This window comes from Dipodomys spectabilis, unplaced genomic scaffold (genome assembly GCF_019054845.1).
Source record: "Dipodomys spectabilis isolate Male_0828 unplaced genomic scaffold, ASM1905484v1 ptg000324l, whole genome shotgun sequence".
Lineage (NCBI taxonomy): Eukaryota > Metazoa > Chordata > Mammalia > Rodentia > Heteromyidae > Dipodomys > Dipodomys spectabilis.
The window spans coordinates 2,752,309-2,780,194 of NW_024871001.1; the positions used below are offsets into that span (position 1 = coordinate 2,752,309).

General features: G+C 37.6%; 1 protein-coding gene across 1 annotated transcript; it reads right to left on the minus strand.

The window, feature by feature from the left end:
- Positions 1 to 15,377: 15,377 nt before the first annotated feature.
- Dynlt3 (dynein light chain Tctex-type 3) lies at positions 15,378 to 25,016 on the minus strand. The gene is made up of 5 exons (XM_042702437.1): positions 24,938 to 25,016; positions 22,623 to 22,664; positions 18,596 to 18,719; positions 17,792 to 17,869; positions 15,378 to 17,140 (listed from the first exon to the last, which is right to left on the minus strand). Exons 1-5 carry the CDS (start codon positions 24,965 to 24,967, stop codon positions 17,064 to 17,066), a joined length of 351 nt encoding a protein of 116 aa, XP_042558371.1. The 5' UTR covers positions 24,968 to 25,016; the 3' UTR covers positions 15,378 to 17,063.
- Between the last annotated feature and the right edge of the window lie 2,870 nt (positions 25,017 to 27,886).

A 27,886-nucleotide genomic window follows, 5' to 3' on the forward strand; every position in this document is an offset into this window, starting at 1 on the left:
TTCTTCTGTGTCTGTGTTATTGACCTTGGTATATAAGGGTGAAATCAGCCAAGAAATACTTTTCTCTGCCATGGTAGTGCTGAGATTCTTTGTGTCCTTGTAGTAACATGTCATGCCAAACACTGGATAACTATGGGTAAGGAAGGAAAAATGGGGGACTAAGATCTATGTCAATATCTTAATGTTCCTCAGAGTACTGATACAAGGGAGTGTCGCTCCACATACAGAAAACAATTTGAAGACATAGACTTCCCAGTATAATATCTTTTTTTCAATTCTACTAATCTTTCATCTTTTAACTGCATAGTTGAATGTTATCGAGTCAGATTGTGGACATATGTTCATAGTTCTGTGTGAGCCATTGTTCTAAATGAGTCAACCAGTTATAATCCTAACTATTTAGGAAATGCATGAAGCTGTGGCTATATGTTCCTGCAGTAGTCTGCAAATGTTTTCTTGGACAGAACTGGTATTACCCAAGAGAAATAACAGAAAGAAAAATATTAACAAATATGTTTCACTATGCCAAACAGTTACATATATTTCAGCTAATATTTCAGTAACACCACCAGATAGCCATTTAATCCCAATTTTGTTGAAAAGAAAACCCTGTCCAAGAGAAGATAAATGATAAGCAAAGGTCCCACAATTTGTTAACATTTAATCCCCCCTTTTTTTTTCTGCTAGCATCATCAATGTACAAGGTGAAAATCATGCAGTAAGAACAATTGGCTAACAGTGGAAGTACAAACCAAAGTTCCTGGTATCTTAGTTTAGAAACACTGAATAACCCAATTGGTGACAATTTTGCTTTTGTTTTTGGTGCTGGTCAAGGGATATGAACTCAGGGCCTGGGAGTTGTCTCTGAGCTTTTTGTGCTCTGCCACTTGACCCACAGCCCCACTCATTTCCTGCTTTTTTTGCGTGGTTAATTTGAGATCAGAGTCTCACAGACTTTCCAGCCAAACATGACTTTGAACCACGATCCTACTATCTAAACCTCCTGAGTAGCTATGATTTCAAGCGTGAGCCATTAGAGCCTGGCTAAGTTTATCTTTTAAATTAAGATAAACTAGCATCTATTGAATTATTGGATTAAGTTGAATTATTGAATTATTTGCTTGGAGGAAAGATGACCCTAGTGATTCAATTTAAATTTATTTTATATATATATATATATACATACATACATATATATATATATACTACTTATAAAGAATTTCAGGAAATTACCAGTTAGTTTGCTGTGTTTGTATGCAGTGTACATGTGTATATATGTGTGTATGCATATGTATTTGAAAATTGTAAGAGGAAAATTATGGGAGGACAGAATTTCTCAACTATAAAACGCTGTTCTGCAAAACATAAACTGCTGACAAAGTGCAAGAAGTCTAAGCACTGGAGATTTCTAAAACGTGGGGAAATGATCAACCAGCACCTGGAAGTCTTTTCAAAACTGTAGTCTCTTACGTTAATGGTGGTGATGAAATAGTCTAAGCAAGTGGATGTTCCAGGTAAAATGACTAGTAGTAGATTAGAAAATTTCAATGAATTTGGTTCAAAGCCAGCCCTGGCAGGAAAAGTCTCTGAGACTTATCTCCAATAACCACCAGAAAACCGGAAGTGGCGCTGTGGCTCAAGAAGTAGAGCGCTTGCTTTGAGATGAAGAGCACAGGGACAGCAGCTAGGCCCAGAGTTCAAGCCTCACAACCGACAAAATAAAAAATAAAAATGTAGAGTTGGCCATGTTCTCTACATATTTGCCCTCTAAATTTCATAACTCAGTAAATCATCTTTCTGCAGGCAAAACTCAGTATTATTTAATATACATATAATTATGAATCTTAGAAGAAAACTTCTATGCAACTGGGATTTTTGTTAACTTAAATTTCTGTTACTGAAGCAAGAAAACAAAGCGCTCTGGAATCTTTCTCCACGACCCTAAGTATGGATTCCATGTTGTAATGGCTGTTAAGCTATGGTACATGAAAACACCACCACTAGGTTAGCACTATATAACCTCAGATCTGGGCAAGCTGGCTAATTAATGCTTAGTAGAACTGTGTTAAGATTTGAATTCATCTGTAAAGCAGTCAAGTCAAAACTAAAGGCACCAAAGTGAAGTATTAATAACAAACCTAAGAAGGTAAACTGTGAATCTTCATTTCTAACTTTGATCTAATTTTCTATATTGGAGCTATTGTTTTTAAGTGGTATTGACAATGGTAAACTTCTTAATTTAAACATTATATTTTAAATTATGAAGTTTACATGAAAACCAACATTTCACAAATGCACTTAAGGCATCAGAGTTAATATACTCTAGACAGTAAATGGCTTCTTGAACTCACAACGCAGGTAGCAGTTAATTCGAAGAGGATTTTACTGCTACATAAGAAATTAATTTGAATTTGCAGCTATTTTATATAAAGCAAAAAACAAAAGACCTTGCAAGTTTGATATCTTTAATATTTCTCCTAGAAACAGGTGATGTTTGCATCCATGGTGAATTTTTATAATCTACTGCCTTATTCTAGTTCCACTGAAGAAACTAGTGTCGGTTGTTAGAAACTCAAAACTAAATTGTCACTCTGATAACTTGCTTTGCCTCCACTAAAGTAAGCTGAATAAGCTGGTAGGTAAGTAAGCTAGATAACCCATTCCAGTTATTACTGCAATTGCTTCTCATGCAGAATTTTGTTTTTAAAGAAAGACTACTTTCACAAACACCACAGTGTCTTATGCATGGTCGGCACCAGCATAATTACGAGATAGCAGAGGTAGTAGTAGCGAGGGTTGCTCTGGTCAGCCGGTGGATCTAAGATGTAGGAAGTACAAGTACAAGATGTGGACAGTACAAGTAGCCATAGTCCCTCCTGAATGGCCATTAGCAATTCTGACCAGTGCTGAAGAAACAAACCAAAGACCCACACCCACAGTGTATGTTATCCTTAACTTTTGTAGACCATGCTTTATGGGTGACCTTTTGGTTTCCCCAAAGGGCTGATACATTTCAACATTTTGAAAACATCAGTGTTAACCTTGAGTTGGCAGTTAACCAACCGTTGTTTGGTACCTTTCAATAAAACTATTGAAATGCAAAAAAAAAGAGGAAATTTCAATGAATTATGATTAGAAATTTTCAAGGAATTCCTCCAAATTTTATGAAGAAACTAATTCCAAAATTCAGTTCTATGGGTAAAAGAAGCACTAGGAAAGGTAGCACATGGGGTGAAGCCACTGGGAACTAACCACAGGAAGACTCTGCATGTGCTTTGGAAAAAGTCCAAAATACCAGTTTTGCTCTAAAGAACAGACAGCATGATTTATATAAAAATTTAAGTCCAAAGATCTTCATAATTCTTAAAATTACATTAAATTATGAATCAAGTTTACCACCACATTAGATCACTTGATTGCCAAACATTATTTTCATTTATACAATTCTCAATTAAGTAAAAGTCAATTCACTAACACATGCATGCCATGGAAAAATGTAAGCATCTGTCTACTGTGGTCAGATGAGGACAACATAAGGGAGAAGGAATGAATCACCTTGGTCTTTACCAAGAATCTTCTGAACAAATCTCAGCCTTGTGTAGGTTGATAAGGAGAAAACACGTTATCTAAACAAACATTTTCCCAGGGGCGGTGAATGTTTCTGTATTGGCTGAAAACACTGAGGAATGGACTGAGGTAATTAGAGGAGCAGCATAGCTATCTCATCACCCTATTGTGCAGTTGGGAGAACTGCAACAATCATGGCTAAAAAAAATCACACTTGTGACCAGTGTGCTTATGACTTTACTGCCCTCAAAGGCAACAGTAATTTTGACTACCATCTCCTCACAAAGGAAGCTGCAAGATAGCCTTTCAGAATATGAGATTTTGTATTTGTGCCATCTGTTTATGTAGAGATGATTGTGCAAAGTAAGCCCTAATATATAGTCTTGATCTCTGTTTTAATCAGTCACAATCAGGTTATCCTGCAACAACAAGCAACTCCAAAATCTCAATGGCTGAAAGCAACAAAATTTTATTTATTACTATATGACATGGTTATTGCATGTTGGCTTCTTTAGCATTTTCCTCCCCTAAGTACCCAGGCTAAGGTATGCTCCATCTCCTTGCTGTTATTGTATATCAAGAACTCTGCATGCTTTATCTAATAATTTTCAGAACAGTTAATATCTCAGTTTGTTGAAGGAGAAAATCCAAGGCACCGAGATCCTAGGCAATTTCTTCAATATCATGCATCTGGGATCTGAACTGTGTTCCCCATACCCTTAATACATCCTTTGAATAATGACAAAAAGTCTCAAAGAAAATAACTGGAGATGCCAAAACTCACTGGTATGAGAAGAGGTCAGAGTTTATCTAAAATTTTAATCTTGGAGCCAGGTGCCAGTGGCTCATGCCTATAATCCTAGCTACTCAAGAGGCTAAGATTTGTGGATTCTAATTCAAATCCAGCCCAGGCAAGAAAGCTCGTGAGACTTATCTTCCAATTCACAAACAAAAAACCATTAATGGAGCTGTGGCTCAAGGGTAGAGTGCTAGCCTTGAACAAAAAAGCTCATGGAACAGTACCCAGGCCCTAAATTCAAGCACCAGAACTGAAACAAAAAAAATCTAATCTTAGACGAAAACTCTAATTTTAAACCTAGAATTTTAATTAGTGACAGTATTTAGAAACAAAATTAGGTCATGACGTTAAATAAACAGTTAAAATTGAGTGTGAATAACATGCACTTATTTTAGTAAGTCCATTTACTTGAAAAGATACTTAAAGCATAGTCCTTAAATATACTGCAGCATGCTTTCCAGTTCTAGTCCTGTAGTGAATCCTGGAATGCCTTGGATTATCTGTATGGATTGGATACAAAAGCCCTAATGGGTGGGTGGACAGCTAAGATAGATGGTCAACCCCAGAAACTCCCAAAACAACAACACTAGCTAGGGATAAAGTATTCAACACATTCCATTTCATTTTCAAACGATAAAATAGAACCCTTATTACCTATTTGGTTCTATTTTGTATCAAACTCTTTCTTGCCAAGCTCAGTGACATTGACCATCTTGATGCCCTTCAAACATACATTAGTCCAATCTCAAGATCTTTACATTTATGCCTCCTTTGCCTGTATAGCTCTTCTCTCTCACATATTTGTGTGGTCTATTCCTACATATCTTTTACATTTCAGTTGAAATTTCATCTTAGAGAGGTCTGTTCTGATGATCCCATATCACATAACAGTATGTCTTATCATCCTTTCCTTAACCCTTTCCTCTCCTTAATCTTTCTCTAGCCTCCTCCCTGGATTTATTATGTGTTCTTATTTTTTATGGACCTCATTACCATCTGAACATATTATTTACTTCATTCGAATATAAGCTTCATGAAGGAAATAGCTTTGTTCATTTGTTTTCTTAAGAATTCTGGTAACTTTAGGAGATAGGGCTAGATCAGGTAGGATGCTGGAGGCAGATCCTTGGTAGTATCTTTTTTTGTTTCTTCTTCCTGTCTACCATGAGGTGCAGAATCCCCTTCTCCACAGGTTACTATCAAGAGCTTGGAGCCTAGCAAACATAGACTGAACCCTTTGAAATCATGAATCAAAATAAATCCTTCCTTATGTTGCTCTCTCAAGTATTTTGGCCACAACTTCATGAAGGTAACTAAGACAGGCTGTCTTGATGAGATCATGAAGCAACAATGGTTTTGAGTAGAGAAGTGTCATGGTCACTGTGTCTATGGTGAGGATGTTTCTTCACTGGAATCATTATTGTCTGGCACATAGTGAACATGAAGCAAATACTGCATGAATTGCTGCCTTAACTATGTACAGCATGTAAAAAGAGACCAGGAATAGAAAATGGGTCATGGAAGGCTGAGGAGACCTGGAAAGACTTACAAATGAATCACAAATGAAAAATATAGAAACAGTATATATACGTGTATATGTGTGTTTGTGTGTATATGTGTACATATATGTACTTAAGGGATTGGGAAATGTGATTACAGGGCAATGAGTCATATTTAAAAACCTTGTAGTTGCTGGATGCTGGTGGCTCGCACCTGTAATCTTAGTTATTCTGGAAGCTGAGATCTGAGGATTTCACTTCAAAGCAGGCCCAGACAGGAGAGTCCTTGAGACTCATCTCCAGTTAACCAGCAAAAAGCCTTAAGTGGAACTGTAGCTCAAGTGGTAGTCTTGCTAAAAGAAAAGAAAAAAATGCTAATGAACAGCTCCCAGGCCCAGAGTTTGAGCCCTAGTACTGCTAGACCAACAGATCCTCTGCTAAGTAGTGCCATGTCTTACATGCTTCTACTCCTTTAATAAAGGAGTATTTTTTTATTGTAAAGGTGATGTACAGAGGGGTTACAGTTACATAAGTGAAGTACTGAGTACATTGTTTGTTAAACAGTGTTATCACCTTCCTTGTTTTCTCCCACTCTCCCTCTCCCCACCAAGTTGTAAAGTTGATTTCCAACATAGTGTCTAGTGAGTATCTCTGTTGCATTGGTTCACCCTTTGTCCTACCATTTCTGTGATTCTCCTTCACTTCCCCAAGTCAGATAAACTTATATACAAGACAAAGGGTACTAAGTAGAGCTGAAGACCCATGACCATCCATTTCAGGTAAGGAGCCAAAGTGGGCAGAAAGCCATCATTTCAAAATCTCCGAGTACCAACTTTAGTATATCTAGTACATAATCAATGACCTCCTACTGTCCCCTGGTGGCAGCACAGCAGAACTGCATGGAGAAACAAATTCCTTGAAGATGAGAAAGCAAAACAAAAAATTCCAGGTAGTATCTTTCAAAGCCTATTCTAATCGTGTGTGTGTGTGTGTGTGTGTGTGTGTGTGTGTGTGTGTGTGTATGTTCCTTGTGATAAATACCATCCAATGTTTATCCTCCAGAAATCTGACAATGCTTCTTTACTCCTTTGAGTTCAGTATCAAGGGGATAGAATACAATACCCTGGCAGCTATGCTTAACCATAAAACATAGCCCTAATCCTCTTCTACTCCTGTGTTAAGTGTTTGCAAGTAAACTCTCTTTTCTGGCTAGGAGGTTGACATGGGCAATCTTAAAGTCTCCTCCCAATCTAAGACTGTACTACTTTATGGTGAGCCATTCTTAGTCTATGTCCTTCTAGTCTATGACCTTGAAATACCAAATTTCTTCATCTTGACTTTCACTTACTGAAGGCATTCCACATCCTCCTTGCACTCTTCATTGTATATGGTTAACTTCTACCTAGCAACACAGATTTTGCTCCTGAGTTAGTGATTCAAATTTTACTCCTCAAGTACTGGCCATAATTAACTCCCTAAGGAAATGGTTTTCCAACATGTGAATCACTGGAGGAAAATGTTCAAAGTGGAAATTTCCAATCTGCCAACTCACTGTCTGACTCTGATTCAGCATATCAAGGACAGACAATCTTGGCATTTTCACTTTAGCTTGCATTGTGTGTCTCCCCATTGTAGGTGATCTGCAGACTGGTGTTCTGGTTTGAATATGCATTCCCCCCCCCCCCACACACACACAGGCTCATGTGTTAAACACTTGGACCCCAATTGTAAAGTTGGGCCCAAATGCAGAATGTAGGTCACTGGAGGTACAGCTTTAAAGCTTTTACCTGGACACTATTCCCTTCTTCACTCTGCTTCCTGTCTGGCATGCGGCAGGATGCCCTGCTGATTCTTGCTGCCATGAGCTGAACAGCTCTATCTCCTTATGGTTCCAGAATCAGGTAAGCCAAAAACTGTGGACTGAAATCTCAAAATCTATATACTAAAATCTTTCCTCCATTAAGTCATTCTTGGGTATTTAGTCACAGTGACAAATGTAACTAGTATATTTTGGAAGTACTGGTAGGATAACAGAAGAGGATAACTAAAGTCTCGACTCTGAAACTGTCCTTAACCCTAAAAATACAAGCATTTGAGAATTTGCAAGTGCCATATGTAGAACTGAGCTTGCTCATCAGATATGTTCCCATATATTGATATGGAGAATATGACCCAATGTGGCAAATGCATCTGACTGAAGTTGCTGATCATTTTTGTTTTGTCTTTCTCACTTCAGGACCATGGAAAACATTGGCCAAGCTTTTTGTTGAAACTACTTAGCAGAGGATCTGTTGGTAGCAGTACTAGGGCTCAAACTCTGGGCCTGGGAGCTGTTCATTAGCTTTTTTTTTTCTTTTAGCAAGACTACCACTTGAGCTACAGTTCCACTTAAGGCTTTTTGTTGGTTAACTGGAGATGAGTCTCAAGGACTCTCCTGTCTGGGCCTGCTTTGAACTGAAATCCTCAGATCTCAGCTTCCAGAATAACTAACTAAGATTACAGGTGCAAGCCACCAGCATCCAGCAACTACAGGATTTTTAAATCTGACTCAACTTAGTTCTAAAAATGCCCCAAAACATATAACATAAGGGAAAAAAGATGCTAGGGAGGCTTCTAAACAGATGCAAAATGTTAATTTAGCATCAAGTATCTATTGGACATTAGCTGTACAGATTAGGATATGACATAACACATATCTAAATATTTATTAGGTTTTTGGTTCAGATTTTTTATTGTATAACATGAATGTTTAAAAGCGCCATATCTGTCCTCTTTGTTTCATAAATGAATTAAGTACAGCATAGACAAGTGAGATGATTCTTGCAAAATTATATAATCAATTGGAAGTGGAGCCACAGCTAAAATTCAGGCCTTCTTATACTTTCAAGAGCTACTACTGTAAGAAATGTATGCATTATCCTGCCCATGTAATTGTAACCCCTCTGTACAGTATGTTCACAAATAAAATTAAATTAAATTTAAAAAAAAGAGCTACTACTGAGCACAGACGCAAAAATAAAGAGTATCAAGAAACTGATCCTAGGGCTGGGAAGGTAGCTCAGTGGTAGAGCGCTTGCCTTGCATGTATGAGGCCCTGGGTTCCATTCCTCAGCACCACATAAGCAGGAGAAAAAAAAACAGAAGTGGTGCTGTGGCTCAAGTGGTAGAGCGCTAGCCTTGAGCTGAAGAGCTGAGGGACAGGGCCCAGGCCCAGCGTTCAGGCCCATGACCGGACTCAAAAAAAAAAAAAAAAATGATCTCAGCAAACATGCCTCTTATGATTTTAAATCCTTCAACAAACTTTATTCAACATAACAAATGAGAAACATGGTGATATCCCTAATAATGCCCCTTCTTTCAAGTTCTACACAGAACATAGTAGCACATATATACACACACATATACACAATTATATATAACAAGAAGGGGAGATAGGATATTCCAAGCATATAACTATGACCACAATATTGTTGTATGTTTTAGAGACGTTCTGCTCTGATTCACAATGAATTCCGTTTCAGACTGATAACTTTAAAAGCCTAGCACAGGCATCTTTAATAACTTCCTTGTGTTCCTAAACACAATCAAGTTAACGATCAAGGTTAATCACCATATGGTAATGAAATTCCTTTGTACAATTAATTTATGATAATAAAAGAGGGAAGAAAAATTGACTATCACAGAGAGCAATTTGTTATTTGGGGGGACATTTGAACTCTGCTTTGCACTTGCTTTGCTGGTGCTCTACTATTTAACCCACATCTTCAGTCCAGCATTGTTTTGGTACTGGTTCTGGGGCTTGAACTCTGGGCCTGAGCGCTGTCCCTCAGCTCTTCAGCTCAAGGCTAGTGCTCTACCACTTGAGCCACAGCTCCACTTGAGACACTCAGACTTTTCTGCCAGATTGGCTTTGAACCACAATCTTCAGATCTCAGGCTTCTGAGTAGATAGGATTACAGAGGTGAGCTACCAGCACCCAGCTAGCCCAGCTTTTTTTTTTTTTGGGGGGGGGGGGGTCTAGTCATGGGGCCTGAACTCTGGGCCTGGGCGCTGTCCTTCAGCTCTTCAGCTCAAGGCTAGCGCTCTACCACTTGAGCCACATCGCCACTTCCAGCTTTTTTCTTTTTGTTTATGTGGTGCTGAGGAATCGAACCCAGGGCCTCATGCATGCAAGGCAAGCGCTCTACCACTGAGCCACCTTCCCAGCCCCAGCCCAGCTTTTTCATGGTTATTTTGGAGAGGGTTTCATAGACTTTTCTGCCAGGGATGGATTCAAATCTTGACTCTCTGCCTCCGGAGTAGGTAGGATTATAGGCAAGGCCACCAGTGCCTAACTGCAATTTGTTTTTAAGCATTTAATTTTCTCTCTTATCAAAACAAAATATTGTTAAGTCCTAGAAGTAGAACAATTAAGATGTAAAAGATATTCAGATATAACCCAGTAATTCCACCTCTGAAGTGTTTGTATTTTATATATGGATAACAGAGTGTTTGTGCAGAATTTTTTAATAGTGGCATTGAGTGGAACATGGGAAACCATGTAAGAGTCCAACAAGAAAATTAATGAATAGTACTATGTGTACCATATGATATATCTGCTAAATCCAACAAGGTGATTGCATCTACTAACATGAAAAAAAGTAGCAAGGTATATTGTTGCATAAAAGGACAAATTGGTAGAATAGTATGTATTATATAACTGTAAAATGTTGATACCTATGTTTATATAGATGAAAAACTAAAGTCTGGGATCAGGCATATCACAATGACAGTAGATGTTTTTGTCTCTTGGGAGAGGATGGGGATGTGGATGTGGAAGACCAAGAAAAGGCAAGATAGAGAGCAAAAAATATTATATTTCCATTATATGGTAATGTTTTACATGAGAAAGCTATTCACATATTATATAATTTAAATTGTTTTAAAAACATAGAATTGTGCTGGGTATTGATGCCTCATGCCTGTAATCCTAGTTACTCATGAGGTTTAAAAGCTAGCCTAGGCAGGAAAGTCTGCATGACTCTTATCTCTAACCACTGGGAAACCAGAAGTGGAGCAGTGGCTCAAAGTGGTAGAGTGTTAGCCTTAAGCACAGAAGAGACAACATCCAGGCCCTAAGTTCAAGCCCCATGACTGACAAAATACATACAATTGTTTTATTTCAAAACATGTGACAAATAAAGTATGAAGTTTTGCTCCATTCTGATAGTAGTAAGGATTAAATTCAGCACCATATACTTCCTAGGCAGGTATTCTATCACTTGAGCCACACTGTGCTGCTAGCTCTTTTATGCCTTGATTTTTTGAAGATAAAGGTCTTTTTGTGGTTCTCCTGACTAGGGACAACAGGTATATGCCAATGTACCCAGTCACTGAGCTTCTCCCATATCTGGTAGAACATGAAAAGCCCCTGTGCCCAGCCACTAAGATGGAAACTGTTTATATGTGTGCCAGTCCTAGGGTTTGAACTCAGAGCCTAGGCATTGTCCTTGAGCTTTCTTGCACAAGACTAGTGCTCTACCACTTGAGCCACAGCTCTACTTCCAACTTCTTTCTTTGGTGCTTAATTGGAGATAAGAGTCTTACAAACTCTCCTGCCCAGACTGGCTCCAAACCATTATGCTCAGATCTCAGTGTCCTCAGTAGTTAGGATTACAAGAATGAGCCACTGGCAACTGGCTAAGATGAACACTTATGACTTAGAGCCAGCCTTGAACCAAGATTCCTCCATTTCTGCCTCTTAAGTAGCTAGGATTACAAGTTTCAGCCACTGTGTTGTTGATTTTTAATTTGCTATTACAAACAATCTGGAAAGTTCTCATTTGCTTTTTCCTTTTCCTACTCATGTTATTTCTGTTGTATAGATCAAGATGCTGCAAAATTGCCTCCAAAAAGAGCAAACAAATGAGTCATAGAACATTATTTCTGTGCGAACTCCCTAGTCTACATTATCAGAGTTGCAACAATAGCAGCTACACCCAGATATACTGACTTGGCCGTAAGCCCAGACCATAGCTGACTTCATTTCCTACCCTGCGCTTATTGACCATTACTGGACCAAATACAATGTCTCACTAAATTATCCAATCTATGGAAGGAGCTGTGATGTGGGAGAAACTACAAGACACTTAGATATGAAGAAACAATGTAACTGAGACAAGCTAATCACCTAAATGCTGCATTTGACCCACAGACATGTTTACTTTGGTACATATAATGCTGAGTACAGTGTTTTCAAAAGTCTGAATCGGTATTAAATATTAAAAAGTCCCTAACCCCCACTCATATTTTCTTTCCATGTGCAGCCTCAATTAATAGAACATTCCTGGTATGTTTTTCTCTTTCATTCACACTTTCTATGGGAGGTGGTGGGGCTTCTTCCCTTCCCCTTTGTAGTAAGCTCCCAAGAGAATGTTTCTGCCTTCAACTAGGAGACAATTCTAATTTTGGAGTTTAATATGAGAATAAACAGTTGTCCCCAGGGAACAGAATGATAATATATTGATATTAATTTATTTTTTTCGTGACTCCTACTTGATGCTGAACTAAAGACAGCCAGAAGTAGTAGGACATATACATAATCTGAGTACTCAGGAGGCATAGGCAAGAAGATTGGGAGTTTGAGGCCAGCCTGGATTACATGACTAAACTCTGCTTCAACCCAACCCAACACAACCAACCAATAAAACTAAAATCTAAAAGGATTATACTATTGATGGAGCTTCCTTAAACAAACATCAGTGTTGAATAATACTGTGATTTCAACATGGAAGAATTATTCACATCTTCATATTTGATATTTTAATAGCTAGAACACTGGATACCTCTGAGTAATTGTTTCTAAACGATGACAATGGTTGGTACTGAGACATAGCTTCCTTTTTGGAAAGAGCATGTACTACCCAACTCATTAATGTCTTATCTATTCACTAATTTTACTGACACATGATGTACAAGTGTGCCAATATTCAGTAGCATGTGGTGATTAAGTTATAAGAGACAGAGTAACATCTGTCTACATCATGATCATTGGAATGTGCCAATGTTATTGGCAAAAAGAATTTTCCAGATGTAATTAAAGATCTTGAGAATAGGATAAAATCCTGGGTGTGCGCATATAATCACCAGGTTCTTAATAAGGAAAAAAAGTGGAGGCATGAGGTTCAGAGACAGAACAGGAATCAGAGATCAGAGAAAAGATCTGAAGATGGTAAATTGATGGCTTTGAAGATGCAGGAAGTAATCACCTGCCAAGGAATCCAAGTAGCCTCTAGAAACTAGTAGGACAGAGTCTCAAGAATACCACCTTGACTCTAATCTACTAAAACTATTTGGAATTTTGACCTCCAAAACTGTAAGCAGATGTATGTGGTTTGGGGGGGCACCAAATTACAGCAGCAACAGGAAACTGTTGCTTCCCAAAAGTGCAGGAGAAAGTCAAACATTTCTTACCCATCTCTCTATTGAAAGAAGAAAAAACTGGAAACTAGATTAAGGAGACTCTATATTTCAATAATGTGACAGAGCATTTATTTGTAAAATAGCAGTTGATATAGTTGATTATTGTTTACCCAAGTATCCAGTACTCATTCCACCTTTCATTAATGTATTCATTTTTGTTTGAAATAGAAAGCACTTTCCTCTACATCTGATGTACTTTCAAGAAAACTCTTCCAATCTAAGTATATTTATATCCTTGCTACAATTAATCATTTGGCCATCCTTATTTAAGAGAATCAATGTATTGAATTTTCTAGATTATGACAGTGACAGTGCTGGACATATGACCTGATTTTTATCAGGGCATATTGCTTGACCTGGATAGGGAGAACTTTGAAGGCATTTCTCATAGGGTTTTCATCTTTTAAGGATGCTGAAAGGGGGTGGTCACCCACTTCTCACCACTTTTATGGAACATATATATGATGCTAGTGGTGTTCCAAGGGTCCATATGCAGTCTCAGTTTTATTATCCTCAAGAACCTTAGAAACCACTTGGGGAAGAGACATTCATCAGGAAGCAATTAGAGGTATTTCTAGCCAGGGTTAAATTGTTAATATGTTGTACATATCCAAGGAGTGACATTAAGTCAGACCAGAGTTTACAAATAGTCAGGGTGGGCTAGAATTTCTGGTTAACTCATTTCGAATCTGGCCATCTAAATGTGGTATAAAGGGATCAATGTTTAAGATCCTTGCACCAAGAATTTCACGAATAGGGAAAGCGAACTTTACAGAATTGCTCAACATTAGACTCATCATTATCTTTAGTCTTGTTTACAAAACAAATTCCTCTTGAAAGATTTTTAACACATGGAGAGGATTTTCCAATTCATCTCTCCTTTGCTTTGGGATCTGCTATAAATACCTTTCTATACAAAGTCACTGATTTTTTTTTTCTCACACTTTTTTAGACAAATATTTTTGCTCAAACTTTGAAAATACAATCCTAATTATCTTACTCTTAAAATGTAAAGATGAATGCAGGTAGTGAAAATAAACTCAGTGACTCATAATTAGATAACACTCAATTTGGGAAAAACAGCAGAAAAGCACTTTTTAACAAGAGAAAATGTAATAAGATGTTGCCATCATTTAGGCGGTATTCCAGTACTTTACAAACATGAAATTATAGCTTTACAAAGATTTGCATTAGTACTTACATGTGAATACCCTAATTTTACATGGGTAAAGTCTTTAATTTAAAAAAAAAAAAAAAACAGCAACAACTCAATTGCAAGTTGATAAGTAGGACAACATTTTTTCCAAAAATAATTATTAAAAGCTAAAAATTATAGAATATGTTTACACTGACTTTTTTAACAGGACATTTTGTCTTAAAACTCATAAAACAGAAGGTGTTAATTATTAATAGTGGACTTGGACTGCTATTTTATTTTTTTGAGACAAGGTCTTGCTATGTAGCTCAGGCTAGCCTTGAAGTCTTTGTGTGGCAAGATTAGCCTCGAACTTGGAATATTTCTACCTCAGCCTTCCCACAGGTTGCTGTTTTACAGTGCTTAGTTTGCAACAATATATTTATTTGGTTCCATATTTATTTCCCCCCATTTCTTCTGTTTATAATTTGTTATAGAAGCTGAGTATGGTGGCACATGCCTGGAATCTGGGCACTCTGGGAGTATCACAAATTTCAAGTTATCTTAAGATATATAGTGAGACTCTGGATAAAAAAGAAAAATGAATTCTTTTTTGTGTGTGTGCTGAGGCTTGTATTTAGGGCCTGAGCTCTGTTCCTGAGCTTTTTTGCTCAAGGCTAGTGATCTACCACTTGAGCCATACCTCCACTTACAGCTTTTGGGGTAGTTAATTGGAGATAAGAGTCTCATGGACTTTCCTGCCTAAGCTGGCTTCATACCTTGATCCTCAGATCTCAGCCTCTTAAGTAGCAGGATTATAGGGATTATTAGCCACCAGCACTCAGCCTGAAAAATAAATTAAGAGTAAGCACAATGAAATTTATTTAGCTATTAAATGATCAACCAGAGGCAAAAGTATAGCACAGGAAGATAATCTTTATTATATCTTAACTAGAAACAGAGTAGATAGCAAGCTCATGAGATATGATTAAATTTTTTAAATCAGGCATCAACAACAATAATAAAAAATAAGCCTTTACTGCACAGATATTTTGGTCATTATTATAATCTCCAGGGGCACAAAAACCAGCAGCATAAAGTAACATAAAGATAATGACTTAAAATTTCTGATATGTCAAAACCACAGATTCATTAAACCATATCCTTGCATTGTCTTCATCTTCTTAAACACGGAACAATTTTTGTTATTCAGCAAAGTATCAACCATGCATATAGTCTTCCTACAAGGATACTGTCTTAACACTGTCAATACTAATAATAAGCGTTACTTTTTCCCTAAAATGTCAGTGAATCATGACTCCAGTTTCTACATGTATTGGTGTTGGTGGTAATAGGAGAGATCGATTTTGTCTTCAAGGTTAAATAGCAGATTGATTTCGCATTTGGTGATCAGTGGTGTACCCTGATTTTTTATCTTTTATTTTCTTAATAAATTTAAATATGTTTCATAAGCCCTGAGATATTAGATAACCTGCTAATGATTGTATACTTTTCATTCACACTTACTCCACTCAGTTTGAGCCCCACACAATAAGTCTCTTATTAAGTTATTTACAGATGAGTTTAAATTAAAGCCATGATAAAATTTACCACATAGATGGTTAAGAATAATAAGGCCTTTAACTAAGAGCTGCATGTGTTGTGCACTGAAACTTACTAAGAGCAACTCTTAAAATTCTATCTACAATTCTGTCATCAATAAGTGCTTTTCATTTTGCTTCCATCTACATGAATAACCACACTTCACGTTTTCTCCCTCTTGTCAAACAACTCAATTTTTCTTCTTCAAACATAAACACTAGTTCTCCAACTGAACAGCTGCCAAAAGAAACTTAACATTCCAACAGCATGTTGATAACTGTATTGCCTAGCAGAGAAATATGCTCACAACAGGCATTCAACAAATGTTTGTTCCACATGGAATGAGTGGATTGTAAGGCAGTTGTCTGAATCATGGTTCATCATATACTATAATTTTGCTTAACTGAGAAATTTGGGTTTATCAGTTTTAATTCAACTTCAAGTTTAAATGCAAGAAACTGAATGCTTTTTTAAAAAAAATAGATGTACCATAAGGGCTACAGTAAACTTTGTTGATAGAAAAAAAGAACAAAACTACTTCCCATTTTGTATTGTGTGCAACTAAATGAAGAAAGAAATTAAAAAGTTAATAACTAATTTATCTTTTGCACATTTATCCTTGCAGCTTTTTGTTCACATATTTATATCCCTGTTGAATTCTCTAGCTAAAAGATAACTGTATTAGCTGAATGTATTTTCCCAGTTCTTTAGGGACATTAATGATGTTAGTAAAAACTGGTGTAAATATAAGATTTTGTTTTTATGTCATGCCACATTTCTGCACTTATTTTTTGCTAACATTCATTAATTTCATATTTAAATGACACCATGTGGAATGAGCTAATCCTCTAACTTGCTTAGAATATTCAGTTTTGTTACAGCTTTGAAGCATGTTGCACACTTATCACCTAGCACATGAATAAGTAACTATTAAGCTGTTTAGAAAGGATACACTGACAAATTCTTAAATTTCTGGCTTTAGCCCATCCTGTTTAGTTGGTTACAGGACAATTGCAATGGCAAAAACATTAACAATGCAGTTCATGGTTCGGTTCTCCCATCTTACAGTACAGGTTCCTGAAAATATACAAGAGAAGGACTTTGAAAGATCAGTAAAACCTTAAAATTACAATGGGGTGGGGAATATATATACACATTTTTTATGGTGGGGGTGGTGTTTTTATTTCTTTTTATTTTTATCTTTAGTTGTACAAAGGGGTTTCAGTTTGACCTGTCCAGTTATGTGTACAATGCTTTGTGATCAGTGTTACTCCTCCCATCATTCTTCCCCATCCCCTACCTATCTTATTTTAATCCATCTCTTCAAGTGTCTTTTGTTCACATTGCATACTTGTATGATGTCATAACTCAATTAGATACCAAGCAATACTATTGATAAAAGTCTTTTCAGAATTTAATCAATGTTAAATGAGCTTTTGATAAAAAAAGACATATTTCTTGCCAGGTGCCAGTGACTCATGCATGAAATACTAGCTATTCAGGAGGCTGAGATCTGACAATCACAGTTCCAAGGCAGTCCAGGCAGTAAAGTCTGTGAGACTCTTACCTCTGATAAACTACCAGAAGTCAGAAGTGGAGCACTAACCTTGAACACAAAAGCTCAGAGACAGCACCTAAGCCCTGATGTCAAGCCCCAGGACTGGCACATACACACAAAAAGTACTATTTGTCTTTGCTGAAATATTGATTCTGTGTGACCTGACTTACCGTCAGAAGTGGTATCCCAAAAACATGAGCTGGCTGTGTGAAAGCCGTATGCACTTCGCTGGACCACAGCACAAGTCACTGCAAATAAAGTCACAGAAATGAGGCCATTTATAAATAGTCAAGATGGAAGGCTTTGTGTTCAGATCTCTAACAGTGGACAAAAAAAACAGGAAAAAATTCATCCAGTTGATCATCTTGATTATCGATCACCATGATTCTAACACTGCAGGATCCAATCAATTTGAAGAACTCCAGTATAATCATTGGTAACTATATTAAAGGGAAATATTTTAGTTTTTCAGCCACTCTTTGAAGTTCACAGTCTTATACAGAAGCATGGAATTCCTACCAGGCAGATGATTGGACTTAGGGTCTTGCTACTGAGCACTAGTAGCTCAAACTGCTTTTGAGAAGTGAAACACCTCCATCTTTTAGGTAATAGCATAGGTACATACATATTATATACATATGTATACATGTATTAGCAGATATATTTGTGTATGTATATATGCACATATATAAGCATATATATGACATACATATACACATACACAAATGTGTATTGTATACATGGGCTTGAACTCAGAGCCTTGCATTCTTGCTTGTTACTTTGGCTCACTGCTGATATTCTGTCAGTTGAGCCACACTTTGGGCTACATATATTATTTTTAGATTAATAAGTCAGAAGTTCTTTCTACTTTATTAATAGCCACATATAATATCTATCATTCATATACATTCTTAAAATTCAGAGAAAACCACAAGGAGAAAATATGTGAACTAATGCCAAAGATGCTGACTTACCAATGTACTTGTAAGCTTTCCCCAACTTAACCAAATGAGTTAGTGACTGCTCCACTATGCTTGCAGTCCACTGGTTGATATTGTTGTAATTGTAGTCTTCACCGCCTAAAACCCCATCTATACACTAGAAAAGAGCAGATTATAAGACCTTCAGCCAAAATGAACAAATATGACCAATAATTTATTCAAAGTACACCCCAATATGAGATCCCAGAAAACAAGCACCTTCTAAGTAAGTATTGTTTCATTTATAATTGTTTATGTGTTTTCAAAGCCTTTCCACAACTATTACCTCACTCTATGAACTACTACGGATCATATAAAGATAAATATGCCAAGGTCCCCATGGTAAAGAACTTAATCAGAGAGATGAATAAAGGAACTCTACTATTTATAACATAAGAAAGACTAATCATAGGATAAGTCATATCATAAAAGGATTACAAAACAGGGAAGGGATTTAAAAATGGTGATAATTGCTTAAAGAGTGGTGGTATTGAAACAGCTGGGATTTGAAGTGGGGCTCAGATTACTCACTTGTTTCTACAAAGGAGTAATTTTAAAACATAATTATCATATATAAGTTTATTACTATTCATACTACATGATGACTTTGCTATAAAACAACTAGCACACCTGCCAATTAAAGTAAATTTTTTTTAAAAGCTCTTGAAAAAGAGAGCCAAATGATGTCCTATAGTGATTATTTGCATCCCTGTTCAACTGGCTTTGGTATCACAGTCCCAGGTCTCCAGGCCAGCTCTGCCTATATCTACTGTGTGACCTTTACTTTTCTTATTTTTACTTTTTTTGCCAGTCGGGAGGGCCTGAACTCTGGACCTGGGCACTGTCCCTCAGCTCTTCAGCTCTAGGCTAGTGCTCTAACACTGAGCCACCTTCCCAGCCCCTAAAATCTTTAATAACAATAAAATACCAAGATGGGCGTTGGTGGCCCACACCTGTAATCCTAGCTACTCAGGAGGCTGAGATCTGAAGATCAAAGTTCAAAGCCAGCATGGGCAGGAAAGCCAATGAGACTCTAATCTCCAATAAACCACCAGAAAACCGGAAGTGTTGCTGTGGCTCAAGTGGTAGAGCACTCCCCTTGAGTTGAAGAGCTGAGGGACAACACCCAGGCCCAGAGTTCAAGCCCCACAACCAACAACAACAACAAAAAAGAATTTAAATCATTTAAAGGGGTTGATGTTAAGTTGTATGGCTCAAATTGCTTTAGAAAATTCAATAATGTGACAGAGAAGGGAAAGTAGCCTAAAAATCTGGGGAACAGGGTTTTCATTCTGGATTTAACATTATAAAGTTGGTGACCTTTCCACAGCCTTTCCCTCTCTCCAGTTGGTTTTTCTGAGAATGTAAAAGCCCACATGGTTTAATTTTGTTTTTCAAGTCATCTAATAGGGACACTCTAAGTCTTGCACTTACTGTCAGAATGTGGTCCCATTATGAATAGCCTTGATAATTACTATTAACTAATATTAATTTAACAGATTGGCATTAATCAGTAGGCCACTATACAATGTATTTCCCGGGCCACACTCAGGGCATGGGCACATAGTAAATATGCAATAGTTTGTTTATGCAATAGTTTGTTTGTGAAGGAAACTGGCTTTGATATACACTCAGGGCATCCTAAATAAAACATACTTCAGGTAAATTCTAAGTTAATTTCATTTGTGATTCATATTTTTTTTCATACAGGGATTTTAGGAGTTGGGAAAATTCAATTACTAACAATAACTAAAATATATGACTATTACCAATAAATGAGTGGCCATAAAAGTTCAGCAGGATAAATATATTAGCATGTGAGTTCAGAGGAGGGATTCAGTAAAGAAATGAGATAAACATAAGATCAGAAAAGAAATGAGATAAACATAAGATCAGAAAAAAATGAGACATAAGGAAAACAAGAACACTGCTGAAACTATTGTCTAAGAAAGGCTGAAATGTTCCAAAATAGTGCACAGGTTCTTAAGACTTTCCAAAGCCTCCATGGAAATGTTTCAATGCTGGAAAACAAGTTGGCTTATAGGAAAGTAGTTCAAAATAACCCATAGGAGCCTGAGATTTCTTGATGTTTCATCTTTCATATATTATTGTCAAAAACTAAGCTAAGCTTTCTTTTGACAAGTTCTAAGAGATTATATCAAAAATATTTTCAATTGGGTTACTTATATTGCTTAAGATGTTCTCACAAATATTTAAAATTCACATACCAACTTACTGAAACATTAACATATACATGAGAGTTGCCACCCTACCCTTTCCTTTTCTATTCCCCAAGGAGAACACCTTCAGGGTTACTCACATATCATCAAATAATATTCGTATTGCCATTTACTGATTCATGAAGCACTTCATAATTATAGGAAACATGCATAGAGCTAGAGCTTCTATAATACATGAAAATTTAATTCCCTCAGGCTACCTGCCAACTTCAACCTACCCTCTTTTCTCATGATAGCGAACCCACTATTTCAACTTCAATATATTCTTTTCTGTAACATTCCTGGCCTCTTCATCAATTATTCCTTTTGATAGAGAATGAGATACCTGGTTGGTGGGTAACAAGCATTGTTCTATCATTTTTGTCTGGAAAAGCCAATTTCCCCAACATGTTGGACTTGGTCTCTCTTCTCTTCTTCCATTTTCATCCAGACAAATGACAGACATAAGCCTAGGTGTTTCTCTCTGCTGACTCAGACTTGCCCTTGAATGCCTCTTCCAAGGAATGAACTGAACAGGAGTTAGTAAAACTAGCCACAACTATCAACCTAGTTCTTACTGACAATAAAGGTGATGTGTTCTCTTTCTAATGACTCCTTTATCTTTTTATCTGGCTCTCAACTTGGATAAGGAACAGCCTATTAATTAAAAAGAAATAACACACTAATTAAATATACTCTGCCAAAACACCAGTATCCTTTCTTTCATATTCCACTCACTAGGGAAATTCTCTCAACTTGTCACTTTGGAAAATGAGATTGTTATCACTCCTGCTCTTCTCATTACCTCCACCTCCCTAATTTGTGTGCTTACATTGGCAATGTATTGAAACCATTTGCACTATTAATTTAATATACCAGGACTACATAGCTCTGATATATGATTCAAAACTATTAAAATACAGAAGGATTCTTGGGTGCTTGTGTAGCCCTTTCAGACACTGATGCTAGTGTACAAGGCCAGAGCTGCATGAGCTCTGGGTAAGCTGATACCCTGAAGAGTGTTCAGGCAAATGAAGTACTGCCTCATAGAGGACTGATGACATGAACAATGCCCAGAGGGTGGAGCTGATCTAGCCTAGACTTAATGCAGTCAGGGCCTGCTAGAACACAGGCTCCAACAGTCATACCCATAACTTGAGTCTGTCTTCTGGGCCAGCTCAGAAATTTTCTAGGGCTTGGCAGAATTAAAGATGATTCAGGACTATTAAAGTATTTGTAACTACCTCACCCACAGTGCAATATTGATACCACTGGAATAATGAAAGTTCCTTTGCCACAAATGCTTTCCAGAAAGAATTTCTTTTCTATTAGCGTTGACAAAGGACTACATTTCATGTTTCAGATAGTTTTCTGAAGATTTTGTTTACTATCATATCAGCATATAAAAGATGCTAAATGATCATTTTTTTTATTTTATTAGGCTTAGATAAGCACACACTGTCCCAAGGCAGACACTTCTACATCTTTTTATCCATTTAATATACATGTATTATGTATACTTTGCATTATATAAAATACTATACATGTGCACACATAAACCTTTACAGTATTAACACTTGAGGAATCAACAAGCCAGTTTTCTAGACTAACACAGTCCTTAAGCATCTATTTCAGGACCACCTACAACAAACCATAGATGTACTCCTGGAAAAGATTAGTAAATAAACATTTTGAACCTCATTTTTTAATACTAATTCTAATTTTGTACTGAAAAATCAAAACATCAAATTTTAAAATTTCCATCAACGTAACAAGCTTCGAGATGATCATGTATAACTCACCTCTTTGACAATATTGTGTGCTTCATCAGCATTGAAGCCAACCTAAACAGAAAACACAAGATAAAATTGTTTTCATTCTAAGCTTCCTTTTATCTGAAGTTATGACAATACATAGAATATTCTCAGCTGGACTACGCAGGTGTTAGTGATAGGAGACTATCCTGGTAAGGGAACTCAGGTCTATTGAGGCTGCAAATCATACTCCTTAAAAATACAAAATGTGGGGGTTAGGAATTGAGCTCAGTAGAACACTTGCCTGGCAAGGCCCTAAGTTTGGTCCTCAACTTTACAAAACAATAAAAATAAAATACAGAATGTGTTCTCTACTTTCCTCCCTGAAGATTCTGAGTCATTAGATGAGGACAGAATCTAGGCAATTACATCTTTTTTTGGAAACGTGCCTTACACTAATGATTCTGATGAACATCCTAGATTGAGAATCATTGTATTGTAAAGCTCAGGAAATAAGCATGAGATGGCTGTGGAGATGTGCCATAAGTATACAGGAAATGGTTTCACCTACAAGAGGGACTAAAGTGGTCCATGAGAAAAAAAAATGCTTAATTCTTTTCCATTGTATTTTCAACTTACCCTGGCAAACTATGTTCTTTTCAGATTAAAGATTATAACAATAACTTGATCATTTGAAATTAGTAGCGCTTAAATTCTTTAAATTGGCCTGACAATAAATTTCTTTTTTTTTGGAGTAGCCTGTTAGAATCTTGAATTAACAATAACTATCAATGAGATCCAAGTGTTCTCAAGTATAGAACTAGGTTATGTGATAAGACTGAAACCTAAACCAATACAGTTTAGATAATACAGGACTGTTTTCATGGAGACATATTTAGGTGCTTTATGACATTAGTATTTTTGTAAAAGCCACTATATAACTTAAAATTACTTCAAACAAGTAAATTCTGAACTTACAGTATTGAAGAAAGATTTGTTGGTTTTTCTTAACTGGTTTAATTACCCTACAAAATTCCCCAACATCCAATGTATAATATAATCTAATTATTTAGGAGTATGATAAGAGGTCTCACATTTTGGTCTTAGAAAATTATCATTTTACATTAAAATCAGGTCTTTACTATCAAAATTAGCCTAGGACTTAAAGGCCATGTCAGTTCAATTTAGAAAGTCACCTAATACTTGAGAATCATGGAGGGAGGGAAATGCATAGGTACACGTATATTTTTTCTTTTTTAATAAATATATACACTTTTAAGAAGTACTGTAGAAAAAAAAAACTCTTTACAGCCTTGTTGGAGATATATGGAGGAATCAAACATGATTTTTTTGTGCCCCTACACTTTTCTAACATTAGAATACCTTATGAAGGCCATCAACAACAAAGAACCCATTTAAGTGTGTTTTAACCTACGTAAAAGTGCATATTCTAAAGATTACCACTGGGTCAGAAGCCCCTTCCAAAGGTCTATTAATGTATACTTTTATGCTGCACCTCCGCTATCTATCCAATTTTATTTCCCTGCACCATACGCGAGTGGCTACACTGGATAAAAACCATTTTTGTCTATTCTGCTATTGCAAACTGTCCCAAGTTGCACTTCAATCCAACAGGCCTCATCCACCAAATTACTGTAAAGCAAGAGCTGTAGCGTTAAACCAAAGGCCTGGGTTCAAATTGAGCACCTGCCATCTCTGACAGTTTTAACGTGGGGCATGTCACTTAATCTCCATGAAAAGTCACCAGTCCCCATCAGGAAGGTAACTGACATCCTGTGATTCTTGTAAGGCTTAGGGAAGCCTGAATCTGTGAACACCGGGCTTATAATCCATAAAGCACATCCTTCCAACCTATTCAGACCACAGTTCCCAAGAGCTGGAGAGGCAGTGCCGCCAGGGCCCCAGACCTAGGAGCTGTGCAGCACTTGCTCCAGAGCACACCAAGGGAGGCAGGAAGCTGCAAGACAGGTCCAAAGCCTGCCTGGCAGACGGGCGGGGCCCACCAACTAATGCCGTCCCACCTACCCGCCTCACGAGTCAGGCCTCTTTCCTTCCCATCCTCAACTGCCTCTAGGTGTCAGACTCCAGAGTTTCTAACCATCTGGCCCACGGAAACAAGCAGCCCACCCTCAGGACCATGGGAAAAAGGGAGGTGATGAGGGAGGGTGGGGGAGGGACTGGGACGTGCAAAGAGGATCCTCGACCGCGCAGAGAACCTGGATACAGAAGACAACGAATTCTAATTCTTCCTGACACCCTGAACTAGAAAACCACCCAACAGAGACCCCGCAACCAGGCGGGCCAGACTAAGGGGGCACTCCTGGGTGCCCGAGGGGCGGTACCTCGTCGCAGTGGCGGTGGTACTCCTCCATGGTGCCTGTGAGTCTCCCTAAGGGCGGAGCAACGCGAGTGGATCGCCGCGGCCGCGCACTGGCCTCTAGGGAGGCCCCGCCCCTATTTGTGGCTTAGAGCCTCTCTCTAAACTGGCTCCGCCTAGAAGTGGAACTCTGACAACGTCCAAAAGACGCTGGGCGGGGAAGGGCGGCGCTGGGAGGGGCTCCGAGTGACGAGTGTTCTGGCTAGCAACGGGAGACTCGGGTCGTTGAATGCACTTCCGACCAGGTGCTTTTTCCTGGCTGCCCATTTCAGAGCTTTCTGAAAGTAAAGGACCGATATTAAGGAGCGAGGAATGGTACCAGTGTAGATCAGATGGGGTGACCTAGTGCCAACCCATCTAGTTTCTGCACAACTCGTTTGGAGATCGCTGCTGTGATTGATTACATGTAATTTGGACTTTGACCATCATCTACCAAATAACAGTAGTTAACGTAATATTGAACAAGCATGTTTGTTTTGTCCCCTTACTCATGATCTTACTTGAAAAAAAAATGATCCCCCACAATTCAGTTTTCCCATATTAAAATATAATCATCCGTTTTCATAACTGGTTCAAGGGATCAAATAAGATTCTGTATGCACAACTCTTGAAGTTTAGTATCACAAGAATAAAGACATCAAATCCACCCAGGAAGATGAATGCTTTCTTTGATGACTTAAAAAAAAATCTTCCAAGTCCCTGGAAGTTTTCTCCTCATGTCCCATTGGACATGTAATTCTCCCTTTGGCAAAAAAAAATAATAATAACATAAAAATATATTTGGTGGTTTTATCTTTTCTTGTGATAAGAGTGTTCTGCTGGGCTGGGAAGGTGGCTCAGTGGTGGAGCGCTTGCCTTGCATGCTTCAGGCCCTGGGTTCGATTCCTCAGCACCACATAAGCAAAAAGAAAAAAGCCGGAAGTGGCGATGTGGCTCAAGTGGTAGAGCGCTAGCCTTGAGCTGAAGAGCTGAGGGACAGTGCCCAGGCCCAGAGTTCAGGCCCCACGACCGGACCCAAAAAAAAAAAAAAAAAAAAAAGAAGAAGAGTGTTCTGCTAACAAGAAAAACAATGAATATGAAATAAATGCTGGTATGATAGGTCAGTCCTATCTAATCTTTCTCATTTTATGTTCCAGAGAAGTTAGTAGTCACATGGTCCATTGAAATAAATTAGAGGGACTTTGTGGGTTTGCCTACTTTGTTAGAGTTTGCCTAAAAAACACTTTTTGCACATGATTACAAGAAAAAATTAAGTAGGAAAGGTATGAACATTAAATTTATAAAAATTGGGCTGGGAAGGTGGCTCAGTGGTAGAGTGCTTGCCTTGCATGCATGAGGCCCTGGGTTCAATTCCTCATCACCACATAAGCAGAAAAAGCCAGAAATGGCACTATGACTCGAGTGCTAGAGCACTAGCCTTGAGCTAAAGAGCTGAGGGACAGTGCCCAGGCCCAGAGGTCAGGCCCCATGACCGGCCAAAACAAACAAACAAAAAAAAAGAACTTTAAATTTATAAAAATTTCCAAATGAAGTATTTTCAAATATCTTAGAAAAACCCTCCACTTTTCATGAATATAAAATTTTATAACTGGCCTCATTCTTTAAATAGTTCTGAACAATCCAACAATCTCGAGAGATTTTTGTTTTCTTTTGATTTGGTTTTAGAATGAAACCTAAAGAATTCAGCATGGAAATCCCACTTTTGGGCATTTACCCAAATGTTTACAAACAAGACCACACTAAAGCTACCAGCACAACTATGTTTATTGCAGCACTATTTACCATAGCTAAGATATGGAACCAACCCAGATGCCCTTCAGTAGATGAATGGATCAAGAAAATGTGGTATATATACACAATGGAATTCTATGCCTCCATCAGAAAGAATGACATTGCCCCATTTGTTAGGAAATGGAAAAACTTGGAAAAAATTATATTAAGTGAAGTAAGCCAGGCACAAAGAAACACAGGTCCCATGGTTTCCCTTATTTGCAATATCTAGTATATGTATGAGTCAAGCGGAAAAAGTCAGATAATGTGATGTTAGGAAAATGAACCCTTAGATAGGTATTTTAATGTTTTTTTTTCTTTCATGCATGTGTTTCTAAGGCATTTATAAGATTATTTCTTTGTTGCTTTGTATGTCCCTCCCCCACAGTATAACCCCTGCTTTCAATATATTTGATGTCAGAATAACTTGTGGAGGAGATGGGGAAAAACAAGTCGTTTAAGGATTCAGGTGGACCTGTTGCAACAATGAGAAGTACAAATTGTCATGTCAAAAACGAGCTTTACAATGTCGGTGGGGGGGGGGAGGGGGGGAAGGATTGGGTGGGTGGGGAGGGGGGAGGCTGAGAAGGGAGGTGAAGGGTAAACAAAGGAGGAGGCTGCAATGCTTGGTAAGAAATGTATGCATTATCCTGCCCATGTAATTGTAACCCCTCTGTACAGTATGTTCACAAATAAAATAAAATTAAAAAAAAATAATTCAGCATGGAATTTGGGACAAGTTTTCAGTTTGGGGGGTGAAAAAAGACTAAGAAAGGCCTTTGCTTGTGAGCCCAGGGATATAATAATCAGATTACATGGCCTGCCATGGAGGAAAATTCTGGTAAACAATCACCCTTTAAGTAGAAACTCCAAGGATTAAGCCCTAGGAGCAAAACACCAAAACTTGATCATCCAGGCACTAATGCTCAGTTTTAAGTTACTTCAATCCCTGAAATTAAATTTAAACACTCTAGCATCGGTCATGCCTCTGCTCAGCTTTCAAAAACAAATGTAGATTCTTTCTGGAGGAAGAAAACATTATTTTAGGCTTCAAATTATATATATATATATATATATATATATATATATATATACACACACACATTAAATGCCCAATAAAACATTACTAAGCACATAAACAGAC

Coding starts and splice junctions, on each gene's coding strand:
- Dynlt3 (XM_042702437.1), bottom strand. CDS start 24,967: ATGGAGGAGTACCACCGCCACTGCGACGAG. Junction 18,720..22,622: donor CACACAATATTGTCAAAGAG/GTGAGTTATACA, acceptor GCTCTTTTCTAG/TGTATAGATGGGGTTTTAGG. Junction 17,141..17,791: donor TTGGGATACCACTTCTGACG/GTAAGTCAGGTC, acceptor GTATATTTTCAG/GAACCTGTACTGTAAGATGG.